Raw genomic sequence first — 18935 nt, 5'->3', positions numbered from 1 at the left:
GCGGATGGTTTTCTGGTGCGGATTCGTGCGTGAATCCATTTCGGCAAGGTTCCAAGGTTGACGGCGTAGCGTGACTGGCGGTGTTATTGCTACGGGTGGACGTTGTTTTATATTCTGTGTTGCTTGGTTTAACGAACAAGAAAATATGCCCCACGCGCTTGCCGGCACAGCAAGCTGGGAGCTGGGAACAAACGTTACGCTAAAGGTGAAATAAAACTGAATAAACCATACGGAAAACATTACTCAATGCTGCTTTTCACTAAGGGAAGCTTAAAAATCTCAACGGGCTATCAGCAAAGGATTTTTAAGGCTACATCATCGTCAGCGAACGCGACGTAGCGCACCGACTCATACCTTTCCGTGATCCATTTAAATCGCTAAAAACCCTCTGCCGTAGTGAATTTTGCCACCCAGCCCCGAAAGCTAGCCACTCCGTACCGAGAGGGCTTTTACTTTTTATTTGCATTCCGGCTCACGGCGGCGGGACAGATGCTTCTCTTCTCACCTTCATTTGAGGCGCACAAAATCGCAGGATAACCTAAGTTGCAACGTGCCTCGATCAGTAACAGAAGGTTTGCAGAGCGCACACAAATGTTGGTCGCCATTCCTCATTCCTTGCCCCCTGAGCGGCGCGACCTTCGCCATTTCCCAGTGTCCCGCAATGCGGGAATGTGCGAATGTACGTTTTTTTGTTGTTGTTGCTTCGAGGAGTTTTATTTACGACAAACAGTAGCGCTGTGCGCTTTGCTTAGTTATATTTGTTCTGCACACCCGCCCCTCAGGATGGCTCTTCGATTAGGATGTATGTCGGGTGGAGTGGTCGCAATGGTCTGGCTCTGAAGAAGCAGTAGAAACAACACCATCCGTACAATATTGAAACCCATAATTAACGAGTTTTAATGAAGACGCACTGTTGTGGGCGCGACCTCTTTGCAGCAGGATGATTACGGTCGTGACCTCGCTGGTTTAAGTGAATTAAACGGACCGGAATGAGGAAAACCGGAGGAAAGGATGGTGCATTGCACTGCAGTATGCTTAATTGATTTTAGAATGCAATCATTTTTAATCGATGCTTTGTTGACGTCAGTAAAAGCTATTTCTGGGAAAAAATATTTTTAATTTTAACACCGTGTTAAAACATACACCCAGTTTTCTTTCAGTTCTCGTATGTGCGTGAACACAAACCACGCGAGAGGCAGGCATTATGTATATTTATTATTAGCTAAATTAAAGTAAGGATTGAAATCTATACAGTATCAAATCCATTGCATTTTATAGAAGCAATGAGTATTTGCGCACATTTTTTTACGGATGAATGTGTGAAAAGAGAGAGCGTGAATGTGATTAAGAAAATTTTGGTTAAAAAGTATTTTCAAACATGCTGAAATATTTTTTTTCTACCAATCTAGAGGATATTTAATTTTCCTATTTATAACTATAAGTTCCTGTACAATCAATCTTTTCTAAATACATTTCTAATCATTCTCCGATAATTTCATGAAAACAAATGGTGGAACAATGACAAACTGGAATCATAGAGTTTGATTGCACTGGAACTCATGTTTATCCATTGGGGAAATCAATCACCTATCGTTTGATGTAACAGCTCATGTTGAAATGAGGTATAACCAAAAGCACGAATTTTCTTTTTCACTTGCATGCTACCCCTTATCACTGCCTTAAGCGTAGTTCCTCGCTCACGCAGATATTTGATTTGGTATGAGTAGGACTGTCAAACACTTTACATGTTCAATCCTGCTTCAATGCACGCTTAAAGCTGCCGTCTGCTGTGCCGTAGAGTTTGTGTAAGATTCTACATCGTCCTTCGCAGACTTCCCATTGGCTCCAAGAAATGTGGACGGCGTTGGGACGTTCTCCTGTAGATGCTGATTGCTTTCAGCGTTGTTCGATCTGCTGTTGCGATGCAGGCTCTCGAACAGAATCTTCTGCAGAGCAATAAACGGAGATTCAAGCATCAGACAGAGCATCCAACCGAAAACGTACGACATTACGAGTGTCGACCAACTGGAGGTGTTCTGTGCGTAGGAAGGAAAGACACAACAACAGCAAAAATAAGTACATTATGAAATATGCACATGCAGAGTGAATAGCGGGAGAGCGAGAAAGAAGTGCGTAACACCTTACACGAGTGGCAGCATCCATGTCCCTCCGTGTGCTAGTAATTGTTTCTGCGAACGGTTGATTTTACCTTCCGAGCCTTACTTACCATCTCAAATACGCCCAGATTTGCCAACCGTCTGGTTCCGAACGAGGTGGCCCGCGTGATGAAAAAGTGACACAGGTACGCACAGTACGTAAGGCGTCCGAGGATACCGAAGAAGTGAATGTTGAGCAGCCGCAGGACGGGCTTGCTGGCGCGGAAGATGAAACCGATGGTGAGCAGGAACATGAGCGCGGTGTAGAATATGCGACCGAGCGGGAAGACAAGCGCCATCCACACGGACGGTGTGTCGAACAGGTTGCTGTAGATGAAGTACCCGGCTACAAACGTTCCCGGTATGGCCAGCACGCCAAGCAACCACAGTAATGAAAACATCTGTCGGCGGGGAAAGAACACAGGACGCAAAAACAAGGTGACACAATGGTGGCAAATGTACGCACAGCGTAATTCTACACGGTCCAGCATTGCTACGAGCTGTGGTGTGCGTTACCTTTGGAGTTTTGAAGTTCTTGCTCTGCAGATGGAGCATGTAGAAGGAGCCCATGATGGCAGCCGTGTAATTGACCAGGTACATGTGCGTCGGCAGGTACGTTCCGTGATACATGTCCCAGTACCAGTAGAAAAATCTGAGCGGTCTTGTCGGGGAAGAGGTGCACAAAACGGATATGGTTACTTAAGTGTTGCAGGTGGGGCTCGGAACACGTATAGTACGACATGAGCGAATTTGTTCTCCCAAGAGGAATGGGAAGAACACTACATTGTAATTAGTATGTATTTTATATGTATTAGAATAGAAATGCAATGCAATAATCGAGTCATTGCTTGATTAACATAGATTAATGAATTTGTTAAATGTCTTTTTCAACAAGTAAACTTGTTGTGCTTAAATAATATTTTCGTGTGAGAAAAGACAAAAAAAAATTGTTCTGTGATAACTTGTGTTATTTTAGTAAATCTGTTTTAGTCAAGTTTAATTTTGATGACACAGAAGTTAGTTTACCTATTGCGCAAACTCTGCTTCAGTTTAATGGGACTCTTATGTTACACATTTACGGCATGATAGAAGACGCTAGGAAGACGTATTTTGAAAAAATAAGCCTTTTTTTAGTTTTATAATCAGAAATGACTTGAAAGAGTACGCTGAAGTTAACTCGATAAATAACATTTGTTGTTTATTTAACCGAGCCAAAAATACGCCAGAAATGCGTATTCTATACTCAGTGAAACATTTATTAGATAATCTTTTTTTTATTCAGGAGGGATGGTAGAGAATCTTTTAAAGCAAGGATATTTAATGAGGTATAGTGATAACGAGGCCACAAACATTGTTGTAGGATAAATTTATAGAAAAAGAAAATACAGTACTCAAAGTACATTTTTGATTTAATTAGTAAAACAACTCTAAAATGTGTAACTGTAATACATAAAAAGGGCTTTTTGATAGTATTTAAATGGTTAATAATACTGAAAAGCATTCGCATGCCGTAAAAATCTTATTGTTCCTCAAAATCCACCAATGAACATTCTAGTCATTGAAACTAAATATTTTTTAGTGGAAATGTAAAACAACTGTTCTGTATAGTAGATGATATGATTTGAAAGATAACTGAATTTATAGTAACAATACACACAAATATCGAGTGAGAACAATTATCCCAGCTCGCGTGCTTAACTGTGCCCACTTCTTGGTCGGCTGGGATGAATCTAATTAATACGAAAACGTTCAATTTAAAACTTACTCCGGTGGTAAAACCGTCACAGCTTCGTATTCGTTCACGTACACCACGACGGCAGCAACCATCGTGCAGACCAGCAGCAGAAAGGAAAGTATGTACGTCCGGTATTTGGGAAAGCGTAGTACCACGGCACACACTACCAGGCCGTAAACGAACATGTGGAAATCGGCTGCCAGGTACCAGGTGTGTTGCATGCACTGCACGAAAGATGAGAGCAATTGTACAATTTCGTTAACAATACGATTGCCAAGATTGAGCTACTTGAGCGTAAAAACGTGATCTAATCAACATGTTGGCCCTTATCTGCATGGTGTAAGGCAGAGTGCTGTGCTTGAAGTGTTGTTTTTGTCATTTTTCAATGATTGTTGGTATCGATTATGTATAAAATTGTACAGAAAGGATGATTAAATTAAGAAATTAAGTTCACAAAAGCGCTACTTACCGGTTCATCTGTAGCATAATAATTGTTGATGTAAAGCAGATTGACCCACCAGTGTTTGCGACAGTACGTGCGCCCCGTCTCGAATCCTTTGCGCCACAGGGGACCGTCAAGATATCGCACGAGCCAAGTTGCTTCCAAAAACATTATGAAAGCATAAACGGGCGTAAGACTGATTCATAAATGACAAAAAAGAAGCAAGAGTAAGGGAATTAGTACATAGAAAACGTTTGCGTGGGAATATGTTGTTTGTGGCCGAAAATGTACCAAGAAAAACGGTGTCTCCCCGAGGGGAAAAGGGCAAACATAAATTGACAAGTTTTTTGCGTACCGAACGTAGCGAGCGATTGAAATCATAATGATTTCAAGGAATCCTATTTTCCGCCCTGTCTGTTCCAGTTTGGTTACCAGCGACAGGACCAGCATAAGCGCACTGATGACGAAGAACGTGGTAACAATGTGCGAACCGTTGGCAACAATCATCGAATCAACTTCGCTGAATTTCTGTAATTAAAGTAATGGGCGCAAAGGAAAGGAAATCCCGCAAATAATCCGGTCACATTTATATCCGCAGTCTGGTTCTTTGTACCGTGGCTTACCCGCTCGATAGTCATGGCCGTGCGGGGCTGTGCGTAAAGGATGTTATGTCCCATGTTGATCATCATGAAAATCATAAACCTTACCGCGTGGATGTATCGTATCGAGCGGCTGAGCGAGTCATCGCCTCGGGACGTCAGCCGATACCAGTTGCGGATGATGGAGAACGACACCAGCACCATGGCGGCTGCGGTAGCGGGAATATAATGGATTTTTGTTAATCGATGCCTATCGTTAGTAAACGCGCTGATGCATTAATTAAAGTACCTTTGCTTGACAGTTCCTTGCGATAGTGGTCTAATCCGTGGTCCTGCTTGCAGCGATGATCGTACCAGCTAGAGGAAAACACCACCAGCAGCAGAATGGCCAGCACGACCAGAAAAGCGATTTCCAAATTATCTTCAAACATAAGGACGACAGTGGCAGGATGGTAAAGGTTAGGGAAATTGCTAACAAGGCAGACATTCAGGATGCGGGGGCTACACTACCGATCGGATACAATTCCCGGTTGCTGTCGCAGTACTCGATTTCTGTATAAGCACGCAATCCATGCTTCTGCTGCAGCTCGTAGTTGATGCACTTCGCAAACAGCTCCGAGTAGTTGCGACGATACGTGTCCACGTCCCGAAACGTGCCGTTCTTGATGATGTACTGCAATGGCGTAAATGACCGTACATTAACATCAAATTGAGAGCATAGTGTGAGTGGAGGGATAATCTATTTCATTAGTCCTGCAAGGTTGTTTGCTTTTTGTTTTATGGTCGAATGGTTTCTTTATTCATGAGAATCGATTAATAATTCCAGTCAAAGAAAAGAAACCAAAACATTCAATTCTTTCGCGCTTTTTACTGTCAAAAAAAGAGAAGATTTTACGCTCATGAAATTAGATACAATTTTTAAACAAAATTATTGCAAGCCAAAATAAAATTACTTTCTTTTCTAACACTTTCATTCCTTAACTATTATCTACGACTGCTCTTTTTCCACAATATCTCTCAATATCATTCAACGCTTGAAATACACTCGTCAAATTTGAAATAACAAACTACGCAGAGATGTACTTTGCTGTAGGCACTGTAAATGATCACTCTGCACAAAACTGCCATGTAAACAAAGCAACATTAAATTAACTCGCTTGGCATTGCACTCGATGATGCTGACATTCACCAAAATAACTTGTTTCCAACGAAGATTATTGTCCAAAGTCTTTAAATAACACAATTTATAGAACGTGCTTTTCGAGCGGTCACACTCATTGACACATTCAAAACAACTGCAATGTCCTTGGATGTGCTGTGTAGTTTGGTGTGGACTTTTTTTCTTTACAAAATTCGCGCACCCGTTGAACTAGTACGGTCACTATCACTACTTGATCACATGCATATTTACCGGGAAATCGATCTGAAATTTCGGTACGATCAACGACTGCAGCTCCTGCTGCGTGACGTTAGCGCGCTCCAGCTCGTCCAGCAATCGGATGCAACCGCTGAGACAAAGCCCACGGTCAAGATGTGCGTGGTTGACGTGCTGTTTCCAGTTGCTGGAGAAGTCAGCAATTACGTTCCAAGCGGGGGAGGATGCGTTCGGTTGCACTACGGCCTTAACCATGCAGTAAACGTTCGGCACGGACGGATCGTCTCGAAGACACTCATCATAGTCGTCGAAATGAAACACTCGCGGCATCAGCCGGTATTGTGTCACTGGAAACGATAGAATCCACAAAAAAGGTGTTAGAATCGCGGGTTTAATTTATTGTGGGTCGCAAATCGAAACCCATTACATCACTAGTTTTGTTCGGAAATCCCAACATCACAATCACTTTCTATCAGAGGCACAGATCACTTCATCGAACTTACTGTTGAATTCCTCGGCACATTGCACCCACCCGGTGCAGCACAGGACACTGCACACCAGCACTATCAGCAGTTTCATGATCGAGACCATGCTCACGTCTTTTCCGATTAAAAGTCGCACGCCGTCTGGTGGTCGACGACTTGCCTGCTAGCGGCTCGACTTGTCGCTACTACTTTTTGGGGCGATCCTGATGGCTAGATGACGCTCTATTACCGCTTCGTGACGTCATAAGCTGGATGTCCTACCCCAAGGGCAGCACCGAATGATAAACAAAGCCATCCGTACAGTTTGCGCCGGACAAAACGAAACAGATAATCGGTAGAAACGAGAGAACGCAACACCAAAGAGAATGGAGTCGGGAGTCGACGCATCGCGAGAAGGAGGTCTTCCGAGCCGAACTGCGTTAAACAGCCCTGTACTTGGCCGGACCGCAGTGAAAGGAAAAGCGCAATGTGTTTTTTTTTTGTTTTATTGAGCCGTTTCACAATCGTAAGCCACCGTTTTTCTTCTCACATATGGGGCTACTATGGTTTATTGTACCGAGGCCAGACACGATCGAAATTGGGTAATGAGTTTTACACCCTTAATATTATCCCACCTCTTTTTTCACCGTACCGAAGCCGGGAAGTTTGTCACATTCGCGACGGGGAAAGAGTTAAGTTTCGAGTTTGTTGGACGTTGGTGTGCAACGATCATATTTTGGGACGGGCTTGTCAGCCGAAAGGACGGGGAGGATGCGCACAAGCAAAACGTCATTACGAAATTTTGTAACAGATACCGATTTGGCCGTGCGTGGTGTAGTAAGGCATTCGAACTTATAGTCCGGTAATGCGTCGTGGTGTACGTTTTGGGAGGTCGCTTGGATATCATAAAAAGTATTAATCGTAATGTGATATTAGCGAAAGCTGAGCATTGGCCTGTTTTTTTTACAATTAGCTGTAGATCGTGATCGATTGTTCAACTGTTCAATTGTTTTTAATTGATTAATCAGAAAATGATAAAAATGATGTCACCTAGTTGGGCACTGGTTAGCATTGGTTATGAAATAAGTAACTTATGAAAAGCTTAAATTTTTAAAAATTAAAATGATTTTTTGTACAAGAATTATCATTTTTTTAGCAAATGTCTAGTATGTTATTCAAATTATCTTTGTAATCTAAAATAAATAAATTGTAGTGATAACTGGTTGATGATGGTTTATTGTAACTTTTCATTAACTTCTTAAACTTCATTAACTTCTATTCTATCCAGTTACAACGGCATTTTAAGCTTCGGACACTACTAAACTATCTCTAAAATGGCAATTGTTTCAATAGCACTCGTGTTAGCAGCTAAAATCGTTGACTGAAAATCACATTCGGCTTATAGCTTTTCTCATCGGGATGTTCACAGTAGGTATTGTCGATTCCATTCTCCCCTGCACTCGACGAGTGATCCGTTTCATCTGACGATCGCGAATGACGTTTAAAGAGCTGCCTCTGCAATGCCATGAACGGCGACTCCAGCACGAGACAGAGTACCCAAGCCACGAGATAGGAAAGCAACATGGAAGCTGCCCAAATGGCACCCTGTCGAATAGATGATCAGAAGATTCGTAGTTGATGAGACGATGTTGTATTAAAAACAAAATGTCTCAAATATACTTACAATATCAATCAATTCGTAACGGAAGAAGCTTCTGGTGTTAAACAAGGACATCTTAATCAGACACAAATGACACAAATAGGCGCTGTAGGTAAGCCTTCCGATGATCGTATGGAATGGGATATCTGATAGTCGGGTCAACAGTTTTAAAAATCTAAAGGATAGGCCAACTCCTCCAATGAAGATGATCGCACTGTACAGCAGACGTATGAACGGGAACAGAAGTGCCATCCACAACGAAGGAGTCGCAAAATCGTAGTGATAAAAGAAGTAACCCATAGCAAACAGTGCCGGAATCATTAGGTAGGTTGCAAACCAGCCGACCTTAATAAGCTGTTGAATGACAAAGAGGCATGCAGGAAAGATAAGAAGCATTAAAGCGTTTAATTTTGTTCCACAATGACATGACGACTCACCCAGTGGTAATTGGTTCGTGTTTTTGCCAAGTGCATGTAATAAAATGCGCAAGCGATCGCGAACGTGTAATTCACCAGATACATATGCGACGGAACGTAGGCATCCCGATACACGTCCCAGTACCAGAAGAAGTACCGGATTTGTCTGCAACGAAAGTGAGAATGGGCATGCTTGTTTTACATTTTTTCCTTATTGGATTGGATTGTTAGTCGCGTACTCTGCTGCAAAAATCGGTATGGCATCATATTCCTTCAGATAGATGATGGCGGCAGTTGCCAGGTAGCTCAGCACCAGCAACGTTCCCAACAGTGCGTTCCGCACTTTCGGGAAGCGGGCAATCAATGCACACAGCACTAGTCCGTACACAAAGAGATGGAAATCGGCTGCTAGGTACCACGTATGGAGCATGCACTGTGAATAGTGAAATAAAATGTCAAATTTTATTGTTTGCTTGCCGACTTCTTGATCGGCGCTTACCGGTTCGTCGACTTTGTAGTAATTGTTGATGTAGAGTAGATTAACCCACCAGTTCTTGCGGCAGTACGATCGGCCAGTTTCAAAGCCCTTCTGCCACAGTGGTCCATCAGCCAGCCGCACCACCCAGGTGGCCTCGAAGAGCATCACGAACGCGTACACAGGAGTTAGTCTATGTTGCCAATGATTGTAGGCATCGCGGAAGCAAGAAAGGAAGGTTTAGCTTAAGTTACCAACATTGGAATTAGTGTTTCTAAGAGGAATAGTTTCTTACCGAACGTAACGAGCAACGGAAATGATGAATATTTCCGCAATGCCGACCTTTTTCTTTGTCTCTTCTACTTTTTGCATGAAGAACAGCACCAGCAGCATGGCACTGATTGCGAAAAACGTCGTCACAATCTGGGTACCATTGATTACTATCATAGTCGAAAGGTCGCTGTAACGCTAGAATGGTAAGAGATTGGGAAGCAGTTGAATGAAATCATGTCAACTATTGCATTCACCTAAGCGTGCATACGTACGTTTTCGATGGTAAGTGCCGTTCTAGGCTGAGCGTAGAACACCACGTGGCCTAAGGTAACTCCCATAAAGACGATCATGCGAATGGTGTGAATGTAGCGCAAATCGTGGCTAAGTTGATCGTCCCCTCGCGATGTGATGCGGTACCAGTTTCGGATGATTGAAAAGGAAACCAGATACATCTGCCTTGTGGACGGCAGGTCCTGTCTATAGTGGTCAAGCCCGTGCGTCGTTTTGCATCGGAAATCGTACATACTGGAGGCAAACACAATTCCTGCTATTGCCAGCATCACCACTATAAACGCTATTTCTAACCAATCTAGGAAAAAATGGACATGAAAGGTTATGTTTTTTCAAATAGATTTGTATTCTAACCTATAATTAATGGCACTCTTACCTATTGGATAGGATACTGTATTGCTATCGCAATATTCTATTTCTGTCTGCGCCTTCAGCCCGAATTCTTCCGACAGCTCTATGTTGACACACTTCTCCAATAATTGAGAATAGTTTTGTCGATATTGATCAATATCTCTGAATGTCCCTGGTTTGAAAGCATACTTTCGTGTATAAGAAGAAAAGTTACTTATTATTATATGTTGCGGAATTCTTTCCACTTTGGGGACTTCATTCAACTCATATCATAGTCAATGCCAGTTGTTGATGTGGAGTAAGGCCTTTCTTTCGTCTGCATATCGTATGGTAATCTATGCCGATTATGATCATTTTCAATGTCAAGATGTTGAGTCTCCATCACCGTAAAATTATATAAAGCTCACCAAACCGCCTTTTTTCGCTTTTTCCATCGAAGGGAATTCGGGTTAAAAAACTGGTGCGAAATGTCAAACTCTCCTTTCACGGTTGAAACAACACGCAGTTTATGTCTGCCGCGTTTGTTCAACCAAGGCCTACTACAGCGCTTTTGACAACGGATGAGCAAGATTTTAATAAACCGGAAATATGAAGATACAGACACACACACACACACAATCAACACAAGCTGAACAGTCGGCGCAGAAGCTACCTTCTGGGTCACAGCAGATTGTCATTCGGTTGCTGACCCATTCAAAACGACAATGTCAAGGCGTTAGCTAAAATATACCTAACTCATGATAGGCCCTTGCTTAGACTAGAATAACAGCCAATTGGCCCTAAAATGACGTCGATCAGATAGTTCGTCGTAAAGATTGTTCGTGGTAACATTTAATTTATGCCACGCTTAGGGGGAGCTGCTAGGCCGATGTTCTAAAACATTAGCCTGTGTTAACAGGGTGCTTTGATCAGTCAGAAATCGGAAGACACCTTGTTGATGGGAAAGAACGAACCGGAATCGTACGAAGAATCGAACGTGATGCTCGTTTTCGCAAAACCGATACCACCGACACATCCACGCATATCGAATACAGGTTTTGAAGTTAATTTCCCTTTCAACCTCGGAGGTCTGGATTCCGTTCAAAACCAAAACGTGATAGAATATGCGTTGCAATCCGAATGCTGTGGTGACCGCGGACCAATAATGTTAAATATTGTGGTAAACTGGTTTCTATTCGGGGGAAATAATTTCGGGCTGAGCCTAAGTAAATTCCGAACCGTTGAATATCCCGTGCACCCGGTTTTGTTTGTTAGGTCCACTATTATTTGGACGAGTAAGTTCGAGGTTTATTTGTTTTGCGCCTAGATTCGTTGCTCTTTCATTCGCTCCAGCTGTAATATGGCGACAAAGAGCAAAAGTGTTAAAAACTGGAATCGTAACGGTTTGACTGTTTTGTGTTGTCACTTCATCTATTGAACCTTCGGTGGCTAGCGGAGAACCGCCAGCAGGCAAACCTTGAACTGATTCCGAAACGATCGCCACAATCGTGACCTGTAATTCAAAGTACGCTAATGTGCCGGTTGCCTAATTAATTATGAGCTTTTCCTAAGCGATTCGTCTGAGGTATCATCATTATCATCGTTACGCATTGTGAGCATAGCAGCAGAAGCATCTGGCATGCCGTTTTGAGCAAAATTAACCTTTTGTTGAGAGTTTACGATGGGTCAACTACATTATATTCTTGAATTGAATTGAGTTGAATTAATAACTTTAAAATATAATCATGCCAATTGAATTATTGTGGAAACCAAATATGTGTAAACAAAATAAATTATTGAATTAAAGCTGGTTTTCTATAAAATAATGATTATTTGGCAGGTATAGCTACTAACTGTATTCTAACAAATTAAGTACGAAGAATCTATTTCTTTGTTGGAACCACGATTGTGATAAAATTTTCCACAACTTACTTTTTGAGTTATGAAACTCGTTATGATCAACAGAAGATTATGCAAATATTAGATTGAAATAATTAATTTATACACATTGTACATGAAGGGTTAGTGTCCGGTAGTTCTATCCACCGAAAGATTCATACATTCGAATGGCGGAAAACAATATGGAAATGTAGTTTTATTTACCCGGTAGCTGGTGTTGAACTTGGGCACGAGTAGCTCACTGTCATTTAGCCGGCCGGATAAGCGCTGCAGCCGCATTTCGCAATCGCGTACGCAAACACCACGATCGAGATGGGCATGGTTAAGCTTAATCTTCCACTTGCTCGATATCCGCTCGATCAAACCCCACACTTCCGAACTGTTGTCCGGTCGGATGACTGCCTTTACTACGCAGTATACCGAGGAAATGGTGGGATTATCGTTTAGGCAGATATCGTAATCATCATACTTGAACACGCGTGGCATCCGCCAGTACTCCGACACTGGAACGAGAGCATACACTTAGAATAAGGACCTTTGGAAAGTTTGAAATTTTGCTAAATCACTCCAAATAATGGCTAAACAGGTCGGCTATCACAAAGAGAGAAGATAAAAGAACGCACATTCTAGAGCCCGTAAATCACTTTCGCTGCTCACGGCACCCACAGCGGCTGCGACACACGCGATGGAAACCGTAAACCACAAGCGTCCAAATCGGTTCGACATCCTGCCACTTCCTCTACAGCCCGGTTCTGTTCGGTTCGGTCCAGTTCGGTCGGTTCCAACCCGTTAGATACTGGGTGCGTGCGTTCCAGCCGCGATCGCGACAAAATCTAAACTGAACGCAAATTTTCGGCGATCGGGTGCTTTAACCGTGCCGGCAAGCGTTCGGCAGCATCTCGTGGTGAATGACATATCATCGAGCGGCGGGTCTGGTTCAATGTGAACCAGCCGTCTGCCCGATCCTAAACACGATTTTCTTTGCTAAAGCGATGGGGATGAAGTGTTCAAAGTGTGAGTTTTTCGAACCTTATGTGCTTTGGTCGTGGGCATGGTGAGATATTATTGGACGGATGTGCGTGTGACGCCAATGACGGATGCCGGTTCCATTGGTATTGGTTTTTAGCAGAATATTTCACTCATGAAAATAAATAAATTCAATTAAATATTATTTACCATCATTGATAAAATACGCAAAGAGTTGAAAATAAACACGAATAAATTTAGAGTGTGGAAAACTTATAAAAAAATATACTCACCGAGTATCTGAGTCATTCAATCAATATTTTTTCTTATTCAATCCACTTTTTAAATTCCATATGTTCTTTTTACCCTGGGTTATATAAATTTAATGTGTGGCTCTTACACATCTTGAATCTATTAAAAAAAAATCTTGAATCTATTATATTAAATTCGGATTCTTAAATAACGGATAACTCAATGCAGACGCCAAACAATGAACCAAGTCTGCCAACTATGCCAGTGTACTAGTTGCAGGGATAACGAAGGCTAGAGAAATGCAATTAAGCATAGCATGAAATATATATTTTTTAAATAATAGTTTAGGCCATCAAATGGACATTCTCTGAGCAAAACTGAATTTTACAAAAAATCTCCACTTCCCTATGAAACTAGATACAAAGTCATTAAGGAAACGGTTTCCACTACAGCGTTACTGTTTGTATTCGGAAAAGCAAATCTAATTGCTATCGGTTGCAACGACACCACCTACCAGCACACGTGCAAAGCTCTTGTCCGTACCGCAGCAGCGTGTTTTAAAATTGTTGCGATTGAATTCGATGTAAATCACACCTCCAAACCACTGTTCCACATTCGCTCGCTTTTAATTGCAGACAAACCAGAAACGGATGCAAAACTCTTCCTTTTCTGCTCGGTGCAGTCGTTGCAGAAGCGAAACAAAATAGTGCACTCCCATTCCATTGCGCTTTGCTTTGGTGCGGTTTGCGAGGACAATCGTCAAGAGCACGTACTGTGATGACAATTTTCCGACAGTGCATTGCAAAGCGTTCACGTACACAGCGTTCCTACCGCATTTTCACCACGTAGGAAGAAGGATGCAAACACACACACATACTTTGTTTTACGTGTTGTGTTGATGTTGTTCTTGTGTTGTACCCCCGGTTTTCCGCAGGTGAAAAGGAATGCAACAAGAAGGGAAAACAAAAAACGGTGTCACAGTCAGTACGTGATGTGTTTTGTGAGGGAAGATGAATGATGGTCGCATTCAGGACTAGGACAAATCACTTTTATTCTTTCCGGTGTAGTTGTCTTTTGTTTTTTTTTCTCGCATTTCAATACGACGGAGACGCCGTAACATTTTGTCGAGAACGGATGTGTTTTAATCTGTGAAATGTAAAACCACACCTTGCAGTGCTTCGTCTGATGCGGAACGTTCATTACAGTGCGGTCGGTTTGTGGGACCCATCCCTCCGTGAGTGACGGATCTTCATCAGCTGAAGAAGCGGGAGTTTGAGCAGAAAAACAGTGAACAGCACCGCCGCGTATCTTAGCATCGCGAGTAACGTACGAACCGGTTGCAGTTCCTGCTTTGAATGTGCACGATCGTTGCAGAGAAGTGCACACTCGGTCGTCGAACCTACGCCACGCCGCACTCGCTTATGACTGTGAACATGCAACCTGCATAAACGTCATTCATTCGACGCCCCTTCCATTGCAGCGAACTGTTACGACCGCTGGTGCAGGCCGTTGTTTTCCTGAAAAGGGATAGGGGAAAGCGCGCGGGTGCCAGTTTAATCAAGGAAAATGACAGTTATTCGATGTGCAGCAGTCGATTGGATAAGAAGGCAGCTCGGTAGCATAATTGAAAGAAATTGTCGCAGGTTCAAGGTTATTTGGTGGTGGGTGGAGGCTACCAGGAATCGAATGGATCGATACGGTCGAGTTTACAAATAACAAACTTTTTATACGGTTATATCTCAATTTTTTATACATCAATTAGAGTATGAATACATTGAATTGAAGCATTCAAGTATTGGTTGATGTAAATCTTCTTTCGAAATAAATCGTAATAATGTCCACAAAACAAAGATAAACATGGATTTTCATAAATACATTTGCAATAAACTGATAAGACAATGAAATTCAAACTCAATAATTATTAGTAAAATTTAATTTATTACTGGCATTGAAAGCCGATCGAACAACAACTTTGCTAATCGGGCTTTTTGGTAATGAAATACTCTCGTTTAAGATGAAAGGATATATGCACCAAACAAACACTGCCGACCTTGAATGGTCAATAACTGGTTATGGTTACTTATGTCGATGTATAGTGCACTAACAACACGTGTTATATGCTTACGTCATACTGAAAGTAAAACTGGTTTTATTGCTTTTCTGTTGGCGTTAATACATTATTATTATGGTTTTTTTATAGAAAAGATTTTTATTGTACAAAATGTAAAATGGTAGACATGGCAAAAAATGAAACGTTTTCTACGATTTTTATGCTCTTTCAATATTCAGCGAATGTTTTACGGTTATTTTTCCTAATCTAAAAATTATAATAATAATAACTGATATTGAAAACGCTTCAAACTATGCCCTAACGACAAGGGCGTACGCATCCACTTACCCTTCGTGTGGGAAAAAGTGCTGAAGCAAAAGTTTTAACCTTGAGCTATATACACAAGGGGCGAAGAGGAAAATCCTTGGAAACAATTATCTATGCTACGGTTGCAGCGGGCAGAAGTACAAAAAAGAGACAAGACTTTGTAGCTACTAGAAATGTCTTTGCTAGAGTACTGAAACTCGAATGCCCGTCATCGTTGTTGCGTCTTGTAATGAAGAGTACCAGTCGAAATCCGCTAGGGGATTAATGAACATGAATCCGATACTGGAAAGAACTTTTCCTGTCTTATGTATCGCCACTTTCTATGGGATGAGAATCGAAGGCCGCTTCCGCTGGGAGCAACAGTGTGTAGGTGTTTAGCGGTCGGTTAGAAGGCTTCCGTCTTTTTTTAGTTCCCCATCGTGTATCACGGCTCTATCTGATGCAATGTGAAGAATGTAGTGAGTTTTTGTTGCTTATTGTGGTTTTACACATTGTTAAACTGTAACTATTTGCTTTGAGAATAATTTGTTTTGTGTATTGACATATTTTGTGTCTTTTTTCTTGCAGTTCTCAGTAGCAATGCCGCCGATCCAGTGTGTGGTACGTATACAAATTATTATTTTAATAGTAATGCAGTGAACCCTAGCATAAAAAGTTGAATCCACTCCTGTCACTCATAAGTTATACAAAACTCTCGATAAATGGCACAATATTATACGTAATGTACGTAATATTATACGTTAATACGTATGGGAAGTAAAAAAGTTGGTTCCATGGTTAAAACAATGCTAGAACATTCAGACATAATTTGTATTTAAAAAATGAAAAAAAAACATAAAAAAATATATCCAACAATAAATGTATCGAGAACGTAATGGTCGTTGCTTTCTGTTGACATTTTTGTCAATTAGTCTATATTTAGATTTATTCGTTAAGGGGAAAAACCGTTTAGTGGGTTAATCGTTATGAGACAGTCCGATGTAGTTGTGATATTTTTTTAAATCTACAGTTTAGAAAAAGTCATCTGCTATTTTTTTTTTGCTTTTGAAATTGAAATTGAAAGGACTTTGCTATGATAAAAGCTTTTCGCATAAAAGCTCGCATCACCTCGAGCATTCGAGCAGTTGCTATCCAATGTAGCGCAACTAGTCGAAAGCTTTTACTTTACAAGCTTAGGCTACAATTGTGCTAAGCAACATAACCCTTATCATCGCAGATGCTTCTTTTTGGGGCAACATTGTTCCTTCGAGTTGTTTGAATGCTAATTATAGAGTGAATAAATGGTATAATTATATTATTTTGCGAAAATTTACGAATTATGTGCATTATTGGGACTATATAGAAATAAGAATTTAAATATTTATTTAAATCTATAACTCCAATGCAAAGCAATTTTGACTGTAATTTATTTATTTTATCTTTATTGTTACAAAGCACAACTGAATGTAAAATTTATTTAATAAACGATTTATTTGCATTTTTGTGTATTTTCAATATGATGGTACTGCAAAACAAAATCAATCCAAAACACTCCAAGTATTTCCATTTAAACAAAAGTAAAGAAAAAAATGTATGTTTTGCTTAAACCCTATCAATATTTATGCTGAGAGCATACATTGAAAATAATTTGTAAAAATTTACTTTACCTTCAAAATTTATTAACCAGCCAAAGTTAGATGCAACATGAAGTATTGCAACTTTGTCAGAAGGGAAGTCAAGTTGTCACGCGGCTAGTTGTCAAATTAAGATGACGTTTTCCGTTTATCCGTACTGCTTTTTGTTTATTTTCGATTTAATTTATTATTCATATTTTTTTAAATCATTTTTTATTTATTAAATGTATACGTTATATATTCTTAGTTTGTGTGTATTTTTAAATAATACACTTGCGAGTTCGTAGTAAAGCATCGAAGCACAAGCCTATGAAATCATTTTATTTGAATTTAAATTAATTTTTCACTCTAATGAGCGCAATGATTTTATATATAAAATAAAACGGTTCTACAGTACTTACTCTAGCAAATTACGTACAAGCCCATAGTTTTCAAACACGGGAACGATGTTCGTAGCGGATACTCTGACTCAGCTTCTCAGTCGAGTAAAGTCCGTAGCGGAGAGCAGAACGCAATTTTTTTCTCGCGAGTTTATTTTTAATAGCAAAAAAAAAACTTTGCCCTTCCGTGCGGCGTGCACGGCAGCTGTGTTGTGTTGTTGAGTTGTTAAATTTGCGTAAGTGTGTGAGTGAGGACGGTGTTGGGTGGAAAAGAGAACCTGCAATGTTTACAGTGGTGTTGTTGTTTTTTACATTTTTTTCTTGAAGAATCGCACTTAATTCAGCTCTTAGCAACCGTAAAGGGTTGTTGTGAGGTTTGCCTTTTTGCCGGAACGCCTCAACTAGGAAGCGTGTCAGATATTTTTGTTTTCAAAGCAAAGGGCGATGGTAATGCATCGAAATGTACAGTGGCTGAAGCTTGGTGTACAGATATTCGCATAGCGTTGATGTGTGCAAAGTGTCAGTGAGCAAAATTGTTGTGAAAGATGATTCTTTGCAATCCGATGGATCACATTAGCCACCCTTTACAATACATAAGCACGCAAAAACGAGTCATTATTTGCGAGGCGTGTTATATACATTGCTGTTGTGGGAGAGATGAAAACCCGTGTGACAAACAGTGAATGAAAAAGAATTGAAAGATACTTCAGTGTGACACATAGCGTGAGCAAAAGAGAGAGAGAGAGAAAGAGTGAGAGCGTTTGCCTGCCAATTCAGATTAGGAATAAGTTTGGGTGAAACAAGCGAGACGAAGTGAGGAAGGCAATCAAAAAAGGAAAACAAACCAACTATTCAGCTTGGTCGTACCTTCTACTTTCCGATTCCCAAGTAAATAAACAGCAAAACGATAGATTTTGCGTTCACGAGACCGGTTTTTGTCAAATAACCTGTCGCTGTTTTTACCCCAATGTGTAGTGTAGTGATAGGAAATAAAGGAACTCATACATTTCCGACATCATTGTAATTATTCCATAGTGTTGTAATACTGCACATTTGTTCTTTGGTGTGTATTTTAACATCAACATTAGAGGAGAAGGCTACAGGAAAGAGTCGTTTTGCAGAAAGAGAAACTTTTTTCGTTGCCAAGATGTTTGTATCGTGTGCGGGATTTGTGGTTGCGTGTGCGCGCGCAGATGTGTCTTGGCATTCGCAGTTGTGTATCTCCGAGGCGA

General features: G+C 41.0%; 2 protein-coding genes across 3 annotated transcripts; both read right to left on the bottom strand.

Annotated features, from left to right (window-relative positions):
• Positions 1-1189: 1189 nt before the first annotated feature.
• Positions 1190-6952, bottom strand: LOC120898155 (nose resistant to fluoxetine protein 6-like). The gene is made up of 11 exons (XM_040303608.1): positions 6811-6952; positions 6344-6654; positions 5443-5605; positions 5222-5353; positions 4957-5141; positions 4689-4861; positions 4361-4529; positions 3922-4115; positions 2673-2817; positions 2228-2557; positions 1190-2036 (listed from the first exon to the last, which is right to left on the bottom strand). The coding sequence occupies exons 1-11, from the start codon at positions 6896-6898 to the stop codon at positions 1761-1763; spliced, it is 2166 nt and encodes a 721-aa protein (XP_040159542.1). The 5' UTR covers positions 6899-6952; the 3' UTR covers positions 1190-1760.
• Positions 6953-7987: 1035 nt separating this feature from the next.
• Positions 7988-12940, bottom strand: LOC120898156 (nose resistant to fluoxetine protein 6-like). Of its 2 annotated transcripts, XM_040303609.1 has the most exons (10): positions 12739-12940; positions 12320-12618; positions 10263-10425; positions 9868-10184; positions 9618-9790; positions 9347-9515; positions 9087-9280; positions 8869-9013; positions 8456-8785; positions 7988-8376 (listed from the first exon to the last, which is right to left on the bottom strand). In XM_040303609.1, exons 1-10 carry the CDS (start codon positions 12839-12841, stop codon positions 8140-8142), a joined length of 2130 nt encoding a protein of 709 aa, XP_040159543.1. In that variant the 5' UTR covers positions 12842-12940; the 3' UTR covers positions 7988-8139. The 2 variants fall into 2 exon arrangements, with proteins under 2 accessions (XP_040159543.1, XP_040159544.1); XM_040303610.1 differs by lacking the exons at positions 12320-12618; positions 12739-12940 and adding an exon at positions 10645-10769.
• Between the last annotated feature and the right edge of the window lie 5995 nt (positions 12941-18935).

Source organism: Anopheles arabiensis, chromosome 2, assembly GCF_016920715.1.
Source record: "Anopheles arabiensis isolate DONGOLA chromosome 2, AaraD3, whole genome shotgun sequence".
NCBI lineage: Eukaryota > Metazoa > Arthropoda > Insecta > Diptera > Culicidae > Anopheles > Anopheles arabiensis.
This window is presented reverse-complemented; position numbering and strand designations above follow the sequence as displayed.

Coding starts and splice junctions, on each gene's coding strand:
- LOC120898156 (XM_040303609.1), bottom strand. CDS start 12,841: ATGTCGAACCGATTTGGACGCTTGTGGTTTACGGTTTCCATCGCGTGT. Junction 10,426..12,319: donor AGTTCAACACCAGCTACCGG/GTAAATAAAACT, acceptor TATACACGAAAG/TATGCTTTCAAACCAGGGAC. Junction 8,786..8,868: donor CACGAACCAATTACCACTGG/GTGAGTCGTCAT, acceptor GTCATTCAACAG/CTTATTAAGGTCGGCTGGTT.
- LOC120898155 (XM_040303608.1), bottom strand. CDS start 6,898: ATGGTCTCGATCATGAAACTGCTGATAGTGCTGGTGTGCAGTGTCCTG. Junction 5,142..5,221: donor CAAGGAACTGTCAAGCAAAG/GTACTTTAATTA, acceptor CCGCTACCGCAG/CCGCCATGGTGCTGGTGTCG. Junction 4,116..4,360: donor ATTATGCTACAGATGAACCG/GTAAGTAGCGCT, acceptor TCTTTCGTGCAG/TGCATGCAACACACCTGGTA.